The sequence below is a fragment of the Otolemur garnettii genome, unplaced genomic scaffold, assembly GCF_000181295.1.
Source record: "Otolemur garnettii isolate 467f Iridium unplaced genomic scaffold, OtoGar3 scaffold00070, whole genome shotgun sequence".
Classification (NCBI taxonomy): Eukaryota; Metazoa; Chordata; class Mammalia; order Primates; family Galagidae; genus Otolemur; species Otolemur garnettii.
In genome coordinates this window covers 325,957-342,182 of record NW_003852465.1, presented here as the reverse complement: position 1 = coordinate 342,182, position 16,226 = coordinate 325,957, and the positions used below count along the sequence as shown (strand labels likewise).

General features: G+C 34.6%; 1 protein-coding gene across 2 annotated transcripts in view; it reads left to right on the top strand.

Annotated features, from left to right (window-relative positions):
• The window catches only part of CPNE8 (copine 8), a 205,969-nt gene that overhangs the window by 88,095 nt on the left and 101,648 nt on the right, over window positions 1–16,226 (top strand). For both annotated transcript variants that reach the window (XM_003793531.1, XM_023515353.1), the window contains exon 7: window positions 12,444–12,507. In XM_003793531.1, the coding sequence (XP_003793579.1) occupies window positions 12,444–12,507 (64 nt within the window). The remainder of the gene's footprint in view (window positions 1–12,443; window positions 12,508–16,226) is intronic.

The following is a 16,226-nucleotide window of genomic DNA, read 5'->3' as shown; positions in this document are numbered from 1 at the left end:
GTGGGGATTTGTTACTGTAGTCAAGATTGCTCCCAATTGTGTGTTAAGTTGGTTAATATGGTTTTGAAGATTATCCCTAAATTCCAGTTCTCATTTTGCCCTTTTGGCTGCCTAGTCTTCCATATTGATTTCTTTATCCTGTCTCTCAAGTTCACGACATTTGATTATCTTCAGGGCCCACTTACCAGAGAGCCAGTCAACAAACTAGTAAGTACTAACATCATATGGAAGGCATGTCACTGGTTTAATTTGTTAACTCTTCTTGTACATCCATCCTGAGTTATATTATTTAGCTAGGACCTCCTGACATTACTCTTATGTCGAATTCACTTCAATTCAACACATGGTTAGACAACATCTAGTAAGTGTGAGACATCTTTAGATGAAGGTATGCAGAGATAGTAGTGCATAATCTCTGCCCTTGTGGAGCTCACTGCCCTTGTAAATGATACATGTAAACACATAATAATAATTATAATTTATTGCATATTTGCTTGGTGCTATGTTTATTATACATGTGATATTTTAAACTACATTATTATTTTAATTTCTCAGATGAAGAGACTGAATTACAAAAAACGTAACCAGCTTGTTTATGATCAGAGTCATTAATTGATATACCTCGGATTTAAACTCTGCTGTGTGGAAATGCTTAAAAACAAACACTGTGCACTAGGTCTTGATGTCCACAGTAGGAGCACCTACAAGGTAGAAAGAATGAAGGAATTAACACTGTTTATAGGAGTCAGAGAGGTGGCATTGATTAGAAAATGAAAATAGATGAACAGGTTTACCAAGTGAACATCCTCAAGGTAAATCTGGGAGCCTGAAAAATTTTTGATATTAGGAAAGGCTGATGAAGGAGATATTTTGAGGCAGGAAACTTACTATATTTCTGAAGACATCCCACATTAATGATAGGACTTTTTCCGTCTAGCTTAGCATAAACAGATTAATTTTCTAAAACCCATTGAACCTTATGGGAGCTTTTCATAAAATTATTAAATGTAATGTTTCATTTTATAGGTTTTTTGACTTACAGAACTGAAATAAGAGTATATATATTTTTCTGTGACTTTTTATCTCAAAAGAGTTTGTTGGAACCATTCAGATAATGTGTGAAGCTGTAGTTTATTCATTTTATTCACTGCTTGTAAATTTTATGAATTACAAAGATATTTACCTAATACCTAGTCATTGGGCTTTTTTTTTTGTTTTTGTTGTTGATTATTCTTTATTTTTCATTGTATAGTAATCCATTTTAGAAATTACAAATATACCTAGAATCAAGTTGGTAGACTTTTTTCCTATAGTTTTAAGGGTTTGTTTTTCTTATATAAGCAATGCTACAATAAATGTACATGTCTCATATACGTGGAATAAAATTCTAAGGTCATAGGTTATATACAATGTAGAAGGGATTCTGCTAGTGAGAGTGGATCTGAGGGTCAGAACATGGAAACACTCCCAAAATGTGAAGATAGCCCACCGTGGTTGAATGTTTCATAAGACCTGATAGAGCAAGGTGTTTCAGGTGCAGACGTAGCTGTTGGAACCCATATTTGGCCCAGACAGATTGCGAAACTCTTTTTTTGAGGAGATGGGCAAAGCCTCACTGAGATTGTGGTTTATAGCACCCATGTGTACAGAGTCTGAACCATGTGGGTGGTTTAGGGCTTGGCTGAGAGGTACTGCCTTTTGTGGCACTGAGAGATTGTCAACCTTGAGGAAGCCATGAATGGCCTCCACCTACTTCCTTAGGGGAAGCGAAGCCAGTTTCTAGCTCATGTGACTAATGCCAAGAAGAAGAGATTCAGTTGGTTAGAGCTGGCCTATGTCCAGCTTGGTTTAAACTCTGCTCTAGACTGATGTGTTAAGAAAAGCTATTCATTTGAGTCTCTGCCCTTGTTGAGTCCTGATGTGGCTGCTAGTTAAAAAATAAAAGTTTTAAATAAGTTTTAAAAAAAAGATAGGATGATATATAGGTAAACTCAGTGTAATCATGTAAACCTTTAAAGGCAGAAGATATACAAGTGCCAGAGAAAGTTACACTTATAGAGCAAGGGCTTTAACCTACTTGTTGGTGACTTGGAGCTATGAGGCCACATGGAAACCATGGGAGGGAATTAAATTCTATCTGTTAACAACCAGATTGATCCTGGGAGCAGATTCTCTCTCAGATCCTCCAGATAAGAACCTAAGTTGGCTGATACCTTGATTTCAGCCTTATGATTTCCTAAGCAGAATTCCTTGGTTAGCTCATTCAACCTCTGACTGTGAGATAATGAATGGTTATTATTTTAGCTGCTACATCTGATTTAATTCACTATAGCAGTTATAGAAAACTAATATAAACAATTTCAAATCTATTAGAAATTACCAAATTGCTTTCCAAATGGTCTTTCCTGATTTACCTTTCACAGCAGTATGAAAGAATTCCACTTGTTTCTACTTATGAAAAATTAACATCTTTAGACTTTTTTTTTCTGGCAGTATAACATATATATTTTAATTTGCATTTTCCTTGTTACCAATGTGGTTGAAAAGCTTTTCATATGTATATTGCCTATTTATTTATCATCTTCCATAAAATATCTTTTCATAATCTTGCCCATTTTTTCCTATTATGTGGTTTTCCATTTCTTTACTGATTTTGAAGAGTTCCTAAATATTCTTCTGTTTTGACTATTTTGAAAACATCTCCCTGGGTCTGACTTTTACCCTTCTATTTTTTAGACATTGTGCTTTGATGAATAGGCGTCCTTAATTTTAATGACAAATTTTCAATCTTCTCCTTTATCATTTGTACTTTTTTTATTTGCTAAAAGAAATTCTTCATTACCCTAGTTATATTATTTTATAAGAATTAATTTTTTGCATTTAAGTTCAGGATTTTAAAATATTACACAATCTTATATTCTTGGAATAAACTCAATTGGTCATGTTGTATTTTCGATCTATCATATTCATTATTTTAAATGTACAATTTAGCAGTGATAAGTATATTAACATTGCTATGAAACAGATCTCTAGAACATTTTAATTTTGCAAGACTGAAAATGTATACCCATTAAATAGCCTCCTTTTTTTCTTTTCCACAGAATACTTGTAAATCAGCTTTCTACTCTTTCTGCAAATATGATTACTTTAGATACCGCATATATGTGGAATTACACAGTATTAGTCTTTTTGTGACTAGCTTATTTCGCTTAGCATGTTTTCGAGATTTGTTCATGTGGCAGCATGTGATAAGATTTCCTTTTTTTGAAGGCTGCATAGTACATATATGCATAGACCACATTTTGCTTATTCTTTCATCTGTTTATGGACATTAGTGTTTCTTCTTCTTCTTAGACATTGTCAATAGTGCTGTGAACATGAGTGTACAATATTGCTTGAAGACCCTGCTTTCAATTAGTTTGGATATATTCAAGAAGTAGGGTTTCTGGACTATGTGGTAGATCTACTTCTAATTATTTAAGGAAACTACATACTGTTTTCCGTAGCAGTTTTACCATTTTACAATCCTTATAACAGTGTACAGGGTTACAGTTTTTTTTTTCATATCCTTACGCACATTTATTTTCTGGGTTGTTTTAAAAGGGTATAAGGTGATAGTTAACTGTGGATCTGATTTGAATTTCTCTAATGATTAGTGATGTTGAACATCTTTTTATATGCTTTTTGGCCACTTGCCTGTCATCTTTGGAAAGTTTCTATTCAAACACTCTGTCTATTTTTAATTAGATTATTTGAACAAATTCTTTGTATATTCCAGACATTAACCCCCATCAGATATATAATTTGCAAATATTTCTTCCCATTCTATAGACTTTTCTTCTTCACTGTTATTATGTCTTTTGCACAAAAGTTTTAAAATTTTGTGCAGCCCTACTTGTCTATTTATACTTTTGCTGCTTGTGCTTTTGGTGTAATATCAAATAAATCATTGCCAAGACTGATCTTACGAAGCTTTTCTCCTGTGGCCCCCTCCCACCCACAGATTTTATTTTAGGAGTTTTACAGTTTTAGTTCTTATATTCAGGTCATTATTCCATTTTGAGTTGCCATTTGTGTATCGTATTAGGGTCACACTTATTCTTTTGCATGTGGATATCTAGTTTCCAAACCATTTGTGGGAAAGGCTATTCTTTCTTCATTGAGAAGGCTTGGTACCCTTGTTGAAGTGCATTTGGTGATGTATTTGAGGACTTATTTAGCTCTCTATTCTGTTTCTTTGGTCTATTTGTCTAGCTTTATGCCAGTTCCATACTATTTTGATTCTTGTAGCTCAGAATATGCTTTGACATCAGAAAGTGTGAGCCCTCCAATTTCATTTTACTTTTCAAAATTGTTTTGGCTTAGGTTTCCAAGATGATTTAATTTTTCTTTCTGTTTCTGCAAAATGACATTGGTATTTTATAGTGATTGCATTGGTTCTGTTGCTCACTTTGGGTACTATGAAAAATTTAGCAATATTGAATCTTTTAATCCATGAATATGGTATATATTAACATTTATTTGTACCATCCTTAATTGTTTCCAGTAATGGTTTATAATGTTCAGTGTGAAAGTTTTTCAGCTCTTGGTTAGACTTATTCCTAAGTGTTTTATTCTTTTTGATGCTATTAAAAGATATTGCTTTCCTAATTTCCTTTTCAAAGTATTCATTTTTATTATATCAAAACATAACTTGTGTTTTGATTTGTGTATTGATACTTTATTCTGCAAGTTTGATGAATTTATTAGTTCTAATAGTTTGTGTGTGTGTGTATGAGATTTTTAAGGGTTTCTACCTACTAGATGAGGTCATTTGTGTTCAGAGATTATTTCCTCATTTCAAATTTTGGAGACTTTTGTTTTCTTTTTATTGCCTCACTCCATGTAATACTATGTGGAATGGAAGTGGGAGAGGGCAAACTTTTCCTTGTTCTGAGAAGGTCCTTCACTCTTTTACTTCTGAATTTGATGTTCACTGTGGGCCTCACATATGTTGCCTTGGTTATGGTAGTTTCCTTCCATTCCAATTTTATTGAGTTTTTTTTTTTTTAAATGAAGAACAGTTGTTAAATTTCATCAAATGCTTCTACATCAATTAAGATGATCATGTGTTTTTTGTTCTTCAGTCTGTCACTGTGGTACATTTCACTCTGTTACTGTGGTACAGTTCACTCTATCACTGTGGTATATTTCACTCTGTCACTGTGGTATATTACATGATTGATTTTCACATGTTGAATTATCCTTGTATCCCAAGGCATAAATCCCATTTGGTCATGGTGTATAATTTTTTTAATGCTCTATTGAATTTGGGTTGCTAGTATTTTATTAAGGATTTTTGCATTAATATTCACCAGGGATATTTGTCTGTCTCTTTTTTTTTTTAGTAGTGTCTATGATAGGGTTTGATATTAGAATAATACAGGCTTTATAGAATGAGCTTGGAAGTTGTTTACTATTTTTCAATTTGCTGCCAGAGTTGAAGGAACTGATGTTAATTCTTTAGATGTTGGTTAGAATTCTCTAGTTAAGGAGTCTGGACCTGTGCCTTTCCTTGTTGAGAGTGTTTTTTTTTTTTTTTTTTAAATTTCTGATTCAAACTCATTGCTAAGCTATTGGTCTGTTTAGATTTTATATTTCTTCATGATTCAGTGTTGGTATATTGTATGTTTCTAGGAATGTATCAGTTTTTTTCGAGGGTTTCCAATTTGCTGGACTGTAATTATTCATAGCATTCTCTTGTACTTCTTTTAATTTCTGTGGCTTCAGATGTATTGTCTCCTTTTTCATCAGATTTTACATGAGTCATCTTTATTTATTCCTTAATCTTGCTGAGGATTTGTCAATTTTGTTGATCTTCTCAAAAAGCCAAATCATAGTTTCATTGGTATTTTTGTATTTTTTTCTATTCTCTTTATGCCTGTTCTAATCTTTATAATTTCTTCCTTTTGTCAACTTCGGGATTAGTTTGCTCTTATTTGTTTCAAGTTCTTTAAGGTGCAAAGTTAAGTTGAGACTTAAGTTGAGTTGAGATTTTTCCTGTTTAATATTTGCATTTTTAGCTATAAAATTCCCTTTTAGTACTGTGCTCACTATATCCTATACATTTAGTATACTATGTTTTTATCTTTATTTGTCTCAAGGTATTTTTAAAATCCCCTGCACTCTCTTCTTTGACCCATTGATAGAGTAAGAATATATTAATTTCTACATACTTATAGATTTTTTGGTTTTCCTTCTGCTATTTATTACAAGTGGTTCATACCTTAATTGCTGAATATCACTATGGTCACCTTCAAAGTACTCCCCTCGGGAAGCTGTGTATCAGTGTACTGATGCCATACCTAGTTTACCCTTCAAAGCAATTTCAAACTCCTTTTCTGGAATGGCTATTAAAGCCATCATTGTATTACCCTTGATGTCCTGAATGCCATTGAAATGTTTTCCTTTCAGTATTTCCTTTATCTTCGGGTAAAGAAAAAAGTCACTGGGGGCCAGCTCAGGTGAGTAGGGAGAGTCTTCCAATACAGTTATTTGCTTACTGGCTAAAAAGTCCCTGACAGACAGTGCTGTGTGAACTGGTGCATTGTTGTGATGTAATAGCCATGAGCTGTTTGCAAAGATTTTCAGTTATGATTTTCCTGTTTCACTATCAATGTTTATTTGGTCTGCTCTACTTCTCATCATTAGCCAACAAATTCAGCCTACAGTTTGACAAAATTTTGCAATGTTATCGTCAGTTTTGCTCATTTCTGGCTGCCCTGACCTCTCTTCATCAGTGACAATTTCTTACCCCACCTAAAAAATTTAATCCACTTATACCCTGCTGTTTTCCTCATGGCATTATCCCCATAAATTTGGATGAACATGTCCCTGATTTAATTTCCACTCTTGCCAAGTTTAATAAGAAATTTACAAATGTTTGTTCATTGCTCCAATTTAAGCTCCACCATTCTGATAACAGCACACAAAAATCATAACAACAATATTGAATGCCATTCAACAAGACACCACCATATGACATAAACACTGAGACACTGATAGCCAAGGTTTTGAATCTTTACCAAGTTGTTTGTACAGTGCTGCCTGTGTAAGTGCACAGGGACAAGTTTGCAATCCTAATTGTCAGACCTCATGTTACTCAATCCACCACATTCTATTTTTTTCAGAATTTTCCCTCCCAAATGAAGGGAAATTTCCCTCCCAGAAGATGTTAAATTTCGCTCTGTTGATTCATGCTATTATGATCATTTGTATTTATTATTAGTAATATTTATAGTCAATATTAAGATTTATTTATATTTACTATCCTTGGCTTCTGTTGTTTTTTTCTTCTGTAATTTCATATCTTCCATCGGTAATCACTTATTTCAGTTTGAAGTCCTTCCTTTATAAATTTCTCAAGTAAACACTTGGCTATGCTCTATGGAAATGTTTATAATTTGTGCTTGTTCTTAAAAGATATTATTTACAGTCCTGGATTGACAATTATTTTCTTTCACTTCATTAAAGACCATTTTTCAACTTTCTTTTAGTTTCTAATGTTGCTTCTGATTAGTCAGATCTTAGTTTAATTTTCCTATCTTTGTAAATCATTTACCTTTTCTTTCTGGCTCCTTTGGAGATATGCTCTTCATCTTTGGTGCCTTTCTATGCTTCTGTCTTGTGTCTAGATATATATTTGTTTTCATATACTTCTTTGGATTCACTGGGCTTTCTGGATCTGCAAATTTAGGTGATTCACCAGTTCTAGAGGTTTCCCAGTTATTATCTCTTCCAGTATTTTATCTCCTCAATTTATTCCTTCTTCTCCTTCTGGAACTCTGATTAACATATATTCAAGCATTTACACTTGTGCCCTGTGTCTCTAAACCTCTTTATAATAGTCATTGTGTCTGCTTCTCTTTGGTACTTTATGGATAATTTCTTTACATCCATCTTTCAATTAATTAGTTGTCTCTTCTGTCTATCCCAAACATGGATGGTCAACTAATTTTTGACAAGGGCACCAAGAGGCTACAATAGGGAAAGAGTAGTGTCTTTAATAATAGGATCAAATGATGCTAAGGAAACTGGATTTCCACATGCAAAATAATTAGATTCTTGTCTTGCACCATATAATGTGTACAAAAATGAATTTAAAATGGGTAAAAGAACTAAATATAAGACCAAAAACTATAAAATTGCTGGAAGAAAATATAGGAGGAACTCACTCAAATAATGTCTGTTTGGATTTATTTCTGGGCTCTATATTTTGTTCCAAATATTCTTTCTTATTTTATGATCCTTTGCTGGTTACTCATAATCTCATTCTCCTCTTTAAATTTTAAATATATTATATATGCTTATATTTTATATGCTATACATAACATGTCTTACATTCTAAATCTGTGTTTGATTCTTCAGCATATTATTTTTGAGATTCTAACTCATGGAAGGTATATTTTTCCGTGAGTATTTTGTATATTTTAAAATCAGCCTCATGTATACTTTTTAAAATTTTATGTGAGTTATTTTGAGATGTAATTTGAAGGCAAACTCTACCAGAGAGGATTTGTGTTTAGTAAATACCTGTGGCCACTTAAATTAAATTGAATTCTTGAAGTTTGGTGTATAACCAAATAGTACCAATTACAGTAGCAAGCCTGGTTGAGGCCTGAATTATTAAGATACATTTTTCTCTCTTTCATTTATCGAGTTTTAAAGCAGAGATTTACTCTGTAGTCCCCTAAAATAAATATTTCTTTGTAATTCATACTACAATTAGGCAATCTAGTCATTGGAATCCAAGCCTTTTGCTGTGGATTGGCTGTTTATTGAGCACTCCACCTTATGAATCCACCTCTCTCTGTCTATGATCTTTATTCTCTAAGTAACCGTAAAAGACAGCAGCCAAAGATCCCGTTCTCCAGTGTTCCATTCTGCTTATCTTTCTGTCTTTCCATCTTCAGCATCTGATTGGTCTTTACTTTTCTGCCAAAGTATTTTAAGCATTTATAAAGACCTAGGTTTATTTTATTCAGCATTTTAAAGTATGTTCTGTAGATCTCAGAATGTTTACTTCTCCATATTATTGAAAATATAATTTATGATTCACAAATAAAAGATGATGAAAAGTTATAGCTGGATTAGAAAAATTATTTAAGGATGTTGAAATCATGAAATTATACTAAAAATAATGCATGTAAACATTTAAGAAAACTACATGCAAAATTAAATTAATTGAGCTCTTAGTCATAGGTACTTTGAGAAAATGGAAAATCCTGAAATGTACAAGTTCCCTGATTGGGTATCTGTTTAGATGGTAGAAATAAGTAAGCTGCATAGCTGCATATTATATACTTACTTGTACATGTATACTAAACAGCTACTATGTAAGAGGTATATGTATATGTCATGAATATTGTTCTTAGAGAGCTTATAATCAACTCAAGAAAATAAAGGGTAAAATAAGTGATTTTTAACAAATTAGGAATAATTAAGTTCTAAACTTTATTGTACTGACTTTAAGCCTAACAGAAGTGCAGGAAAAGCTCAGCTTTGTGTAAAGTTTCCTGGGATAAGGTGATTTTTTTTTAAAAAAGTAGAACTTCATCTGGGGAAATGGAAAGATAAAGGCAGAATAGGAAACAGAGAACAGTTAACAAACAAATGGTGGGTTGGGGCCTGGAAATGAACACAGAAAAGATACAAGCACACTTATGTTATCATTTTGATGAAACAAGAGGGAAATAGTGAAATCCAAGATTTTACACTTAATCTTAATAGGCCTTAATAATGTAGTAGAAAACTGAGAATCCTTGAGAAAGTTTTGTGATTTTGTCTTTGTGCCAACACTGCAGAGTATACTTACACAAACCCAGATGTTCTAGCCTAACTACACACCTAGGCTGTATGATTGAGCCTTTTGTTCCTAAGCTACCACCTTGTACAGCATGTTACTGTGGTGAATACTATACGCAATTGTAATACAATGGTAAATGTTTGTGAATTTAAGCATACACATGGCACTGTAAAAATATAGTACAAGATAAAAAGTGGTACAATTGGTCCGCATGTAGTGGCTCATGCCTGTAATCCTAGCACTCTGGGAGGCCGAGGCAAGTGGATTACTTGAGCTTATAGGTTCAAGACCAGCCTGAGCGAGAATGAAACTCCACCTCTAAAAATGGCCAGGCGTGGTGGTGGGCTCCTCTAGTCTCAGCTACCAGGGAGGGTAAGGTAGGAGAATTGCTTGAGCCCAGGAGTATGAGGTTGCTGTGAGCTGTGACATCACAACACTCTACTGAAGGAGTGAGACTCAGAGACAGTAAGACTCTGTCTCAAAAAAAAAGTGGTACGATTACGTATTCACTTACCATGAATAGAATTTGCTGCTCTGAGTTTGATAGTGAGTGAGTGAATGTGAAGGCCAAGGGCGTTATTGCACACTACTTTAGACCTTAACTTTTATACTCTTTTCTAATAGTGCTTAGCTTAAAACACACATTGTACAGCTATACAAGAATATTTTCTTTATTTATATCCTTATTCTACAAACATTTTTTATACTTTATAATTTTTATTTGCTTACTTTTAAAACTTTTTGTTAAAAATTAAGACATAGGCTCGGTGCCTATAGCCCAACCAGCTAAGGCGCCAGCCACGTACACCTAAGGTGGCAGGTTTGAATCCCCAGCCCGGACCCACCCACCAATGACGGCTGCAACCAAAAAATAGCCGGGCGTTGTGGCGGGCGCCTGTGGTCCCAGCTACTTGGGAGGCGGAGGCAGGAGACTCACTTGAGCCCAGGAGTAGGAGGTTGCTGTGAGCTGTAATGCCACGGCACTCTGCCCAGGGTGACAGCTTGAGGCTCTGTCTCAAAAAAAAAAAAAAAAAAAAAATATTAAGACATAAACATCAGCATTAGGCTAGGCCTATACAAGGTCGGGACTATCAGTATCACTATATTACATCTCCCCATCTTTTTTTCTTTTTGCAAGCATAAACCAAAATTTATTGAGGAAAGGAGAGGTAGGTTTATAGAGCAAGAGGTGTTCATCATCAGGAGCCAATGGGCCCACACTGGTGTCACAAAGAAAGGGCTCTAGTTATGGTCTGGGGTCTCATTTTATACTGCCTGGACGGGGCCCTCCTCGTGTTTCAGATGTTTCCATGGAATCAGTTTGATGGACAGTTAATGGTATGGTAGTTAGTCTTGAATTACTTTCTCAATGCTGCAGTGCCTGTACTTCTCAGGATGGGATTAAGGTGGGCACATCTAAGAGGGTCCAACCTTTGTCCTTTTGTCCTTCCCAGGCAGGGCAATAGCTCAAGGGAGCCCCATGGCAGAGACCCCATTTGGCCATTTTTTCCCTAGGAGAGCTAGAATTTCATTCATCTACCTAACAGCTCTACATTGGATAAGATAAATATAATTCTATCTTTTCTCATTGGTTTTCCTCTCCTGTGTTCACTTTCCTATTTTTGAGATCTATACTTTGATGTTCTTAAGGTTGATAGCATCAGTGGAAGGGCTTCAGGGCCAATAACATTTGTGAAGCTGTCATCTCCTCTGATAACAGTGCCTTCTTGTGGATCCCAAACCTTGGGCTGTGACCAGTAGTGGTCTGTGGCTTGTTAGGAACGGGCTGTACAGTAGGAGGGGAGCAGTGGGCAAGTGAGAGGAGCTTTATCTCCCCACTTCCCCCATCCATGGAAAAACTGTCTTCCAAGAAACTGGTTCCTGGCACCAAAAAAGTGGAGGATTGCTGTTATAAAGGACCTGCCCGGGCCTGTTTATGGTTAACTTTTACATTTTTATGAGTAGAGAAGTACACTCTAAAATAATGACAAAAAGCATAGTCAGGAAATGAACCAGTAACATAGTTGTTTATTATCATTGTTAATACTTTACATAATTGCACCTGCTATACTTTTATACCACTGATAGGACAATAGATTTGTTTACACCAGCATCACAGTAAGCACATGAGTAATGCATTGCGCTATAATGTCACATCACCAGGCCATAGAAGTTTTTCATCTCTATTATAATCTTATGGGACAACCCTTTCCCTCCTATGTGTAGCCAGGTGTTCACTGAAATGTCATTATGTGACACATGATTGTTATATATTATTATGTCATAGTATGTATGTTACTGATTCTTGGGCAGAGGATTGATGTGTTCAAAGTAATCCTAAAAGTTTAACTTCATTGGGAAGTGTCACTGATTCTTGGGCAGAGGATTGATGTGTTCAAAGTAATCCTAAAAGTTTAACTTCATTGGGAAGTGTAACTCTATGGCATAAATTAAAGGCTGAGACTAGGAATCTATTTTGTTAAAGAAGAGCCCACCTATTATTATTTTGTCATTTGATTCTATGAAATAAACAGAATATTATGTTCTGTGGTGTTTATATAAAATATTCCTGAATATAAATATATTTTTGTTGTTTTAGAGGAATTCCAGGAAAGAAATGTGGTACAATCATACTTACAGCAGAGGAATTAAACTGTTGCAGGGTGAGTAAATATTTTTTTGATTAAAAAAAATTCTGATACTCCTTTGAAGTGTTGTTTCTGAAACAATACTTAATAATTAATTCTCAAGTAATGTAGCAGAAATGTCATGAAATTCTATAATCTGTAAAATAACATTTTAGATATTTGACCAAAGAGACTGTATTTCATAGGTGAAAAGGATATTGAAGTAAGGAATTGAAAATATTAAATTAAAAACTAATATCAACATTGTTTTATAAGCCGTAGGGTAAGGAATTGCAGTTATACCAATGAGTTCAATTTCTGCAGAAATATTTAAAGATGTGTGTGTAAATCAGGAGGACTATTTCTAGTTAACTCAAGTTTAGCCCTTTTGTTCGGGATATTTCCCCTCGTTTTTCTAAATGAATTACTCCAGAACTTACACGGGCTCCATCTTTTATTAGCTTAGGAAGCCCACATTTGAAGGAAGGACAAGCTGTCACTGAAACTAGGAATATGGCTCCATAGTGTGCATACTCTGTATTTTTAGAAAGTTGCTATTTTTAGTTGTGATTCTCTTCTACATCCATTGACTCATATTTGATGATTTCACTGTCATTAAGAATGAGACTATAGCCATGACGTTCCACATTGGAGGTTATGACGGCTTACTGAGTCTGAAGTCAGCATCACCTGTTTAGTGTGGTCCAGTGGATCTCTGGGAATTGTTATCTCTGGATCGTCTCAGATTGTACCCCTATGACTCTTTACTTTTTATTGCTTGATGATCGTTGGAACAATCTCTCTCCCCAAATGCCCAAAGTTTAATACTTTGACATTGGCCACACATTTTATAGAGAGTGCTATAGTTTATTTTATTTATCTCAAGACATTATCTTTTTAAATTTTAGATAATGTGCCTTTATTTACATCATATATTTCTGACACAATATGCTCAGAAAACCATATGATATTATTTGCCAGTAAATGGTAGAAACTGAGTATTCTGATTGGTTCCACAGCTCTGGGATTCTAAGGCGGGGAAAATAGTGAGATAACAACAGAGAACTATAATAACAGGCTTTAATAGTAAAATGTAAGTAGTTTAAAATGCATGCAAATTGAGGCTTCTTCTTCTTCCTCCCATTATGTATGCCCCCTGGGCAGGTCATGGACTTATCAGTCTCAGTTTTCCCATCAATGAAACGTCTAGGACCTACCCACAGTATAATGCTGGTAAAGACCGTCAGAATGAAGTTGACTGGGTTTTGCTCCTAATTCGTACTTTGTCTTATCAAGTCCCTTGACCTCCCTAAAGTTTACTTTTCCTATTGGAAGGGAACACCCCCCCCCACTATGAACCAGTTACTAGTTACAACATTCTAGTTAAAATATTCTTCTGGCTCTGATAAATATCTTCTGTAACATTAAATTTAACGATATAATGTATCTCAAAGCATTTTGTATACACTAAAATGGCTTACACAAATTCCATAACTATTTAAATTTAGAAATATTGCCAACCAGTCTACTTTTTTAGTTAAAATAACAATTTTTTTTCAATTATGTCATGTAATCTTTTATATTTTTGTCTCTGAATTTGTGTATGTAAATGATAATATGTGTTTGTATAATGAAGGAGGAAAGAGAAAAGGAAGCTTGTAGTTAATCAGGTACATGCTCTTTATAGTGATATTAACATGGGATTTTGTCCAAATCTTAAACTCATTGAGATGATTTTATGAAAGTACACAATGAATACTTTCTTTTCAGTTCTATGTATAAATGGAGTCAAGACACTGAGGCCAGAGGTTGAATATGGACTGGCTGCATCTTACATGTCTTCCCCTTTCAATTCTATTGTCTTGCTTTAAGGACATGAAAAATTCCACAGCTTCTGTTCAAATGAAGGGGAATCTATGACTAAGTGACCTCTCTCTCTTTTTACTACTAAATCTTTAAGAATATTTGGAATTATCTTTCAATGAGTAAACACGTGTTCTCATACTTAGAAATTATAGATCTAACCTTTTATCTCTACGTCTTAGAATCTTGGTGTAACTTCATCTTTTCTATGTTCTGTTTCAGTTTCTTAACAATTTTCTTATTAATCAGCATCATTATGAATACTTGCCAACCTAAAATGGTATTTATCACTATGGTAGTATAATAGAATGCACAAGTATATTTAAAGCAATGTTTATAGTTACTTCAGAAGAAATTCTTATTTTGGTTTTGGGGATCGTTAAAAGAATCAGGCATTATCATTTAGAATTTTGAATGAAATAATTTTAGATCACCCATCATACCTTGTAAATCTACATGTTCTTTCCTTGAAAACAAGCTACCAGTTATTAATTTGCTGTGCCATGAGCATAGACTTTAAAGTCAGGATACTAAATTTTAGTCTTGCCCTTTCATGCTTCATCTGTGTGAGATTATGTCCTTGGAACTCTAATTTATACATCTGTAAAATATATCTATTTAAAAGCCAAGTTTATTGAGTTACAATTGACATACAAAAAGCTGTACATATTTAATGTGTACAACTTGACAAGTCTGGAGATAAGTACAAGGTCTGATAATTAAGTACATGAACTTGCTACCATGTACTTACATTGGCAGCACTGTACAAACACTCAGGGCGGTCTGATAACCATGGTATATCAATGTCTCTCAGCTGTGTTCATGTTGACATGTGGCAGTAGTTTGCTGATTGGTGTTCATTATTGCTGTTGCATGTTTTTGTGTGGTGTCTCATGAATGTCAGAGTTTGAATTAGAACAATGACAAAACATTAAATGTCTTGTTAAACTTGGCAAGAGTGAAATCAGGTACATGTTAGTCTATGTTTATGGGCTTAATGCCATGGATTAAATGTTTTTCTGAGGGGAGATAAAGCCTCACTGATGAAGAAAGGTCAGGGCAGGCAGTAATGAACAGAACTGATGAAAACATTGCAAAAACTCATTGTCTGACTATGAGAAGCACAGCAGATCAATTAAACATTACTAGAGAAACAGTTAAGAAAATATTAACTGAGAAACTTGACATGAGAAAGGTGTGTGCAAATGTGGTCCCCAAGGAGCTAAATGATGAACAAAAACAAAGGAGAGTCTAAAATACAGTGTCAAATCCAAGTTGTCACTGGTGGTGAAGTGTAAGTGTACCAATATGACTCAGAAACAAAGTGTCAAAGTACTTTGAAAGTCAGCAAATTCTCCACAACCAAAAAAGTTCCCTCAGTCCAAATCAAGAATCAAAACAATATTGTTAACCTTTTTTGGTATCAGAGGTATTATTCATTATGAATTTGTACCAAGTGGACAAACAATTAACCACTTTACTATTTGAAATTGCTGAAAGGCTGCGTGAAAAAGTTAGATGAAAACAACCTGAACTTTTCACCAAGAACTCATGGCTGTTGCATCATGACAGTGCACCAGCTCACACAGCACTGTCTGTGAGGGATGTTTTAGACAGAAAACAAAAAACTGTATGAGAGCACTCTCCCTACTCATCTGATCTGGCCCCAGTGACTTTTTCTTTATCCAAAGATAAAGGAAATATTGAAAGGAAGACATTCTTACGGCATTCAGGATATCAAGGGTAATACAATGATGGCTTTAATGGACATTCCAGGAAAGGGGTTCCAAAATCGCTTTGAAGGGTGGACTAGGCTCTGACAGCAGTATATAGCTTCCCACTGGGAGTGTAAAGTCCTAAGGAAGGAATGGGCTGTGAGTGTTTGCTGGGGC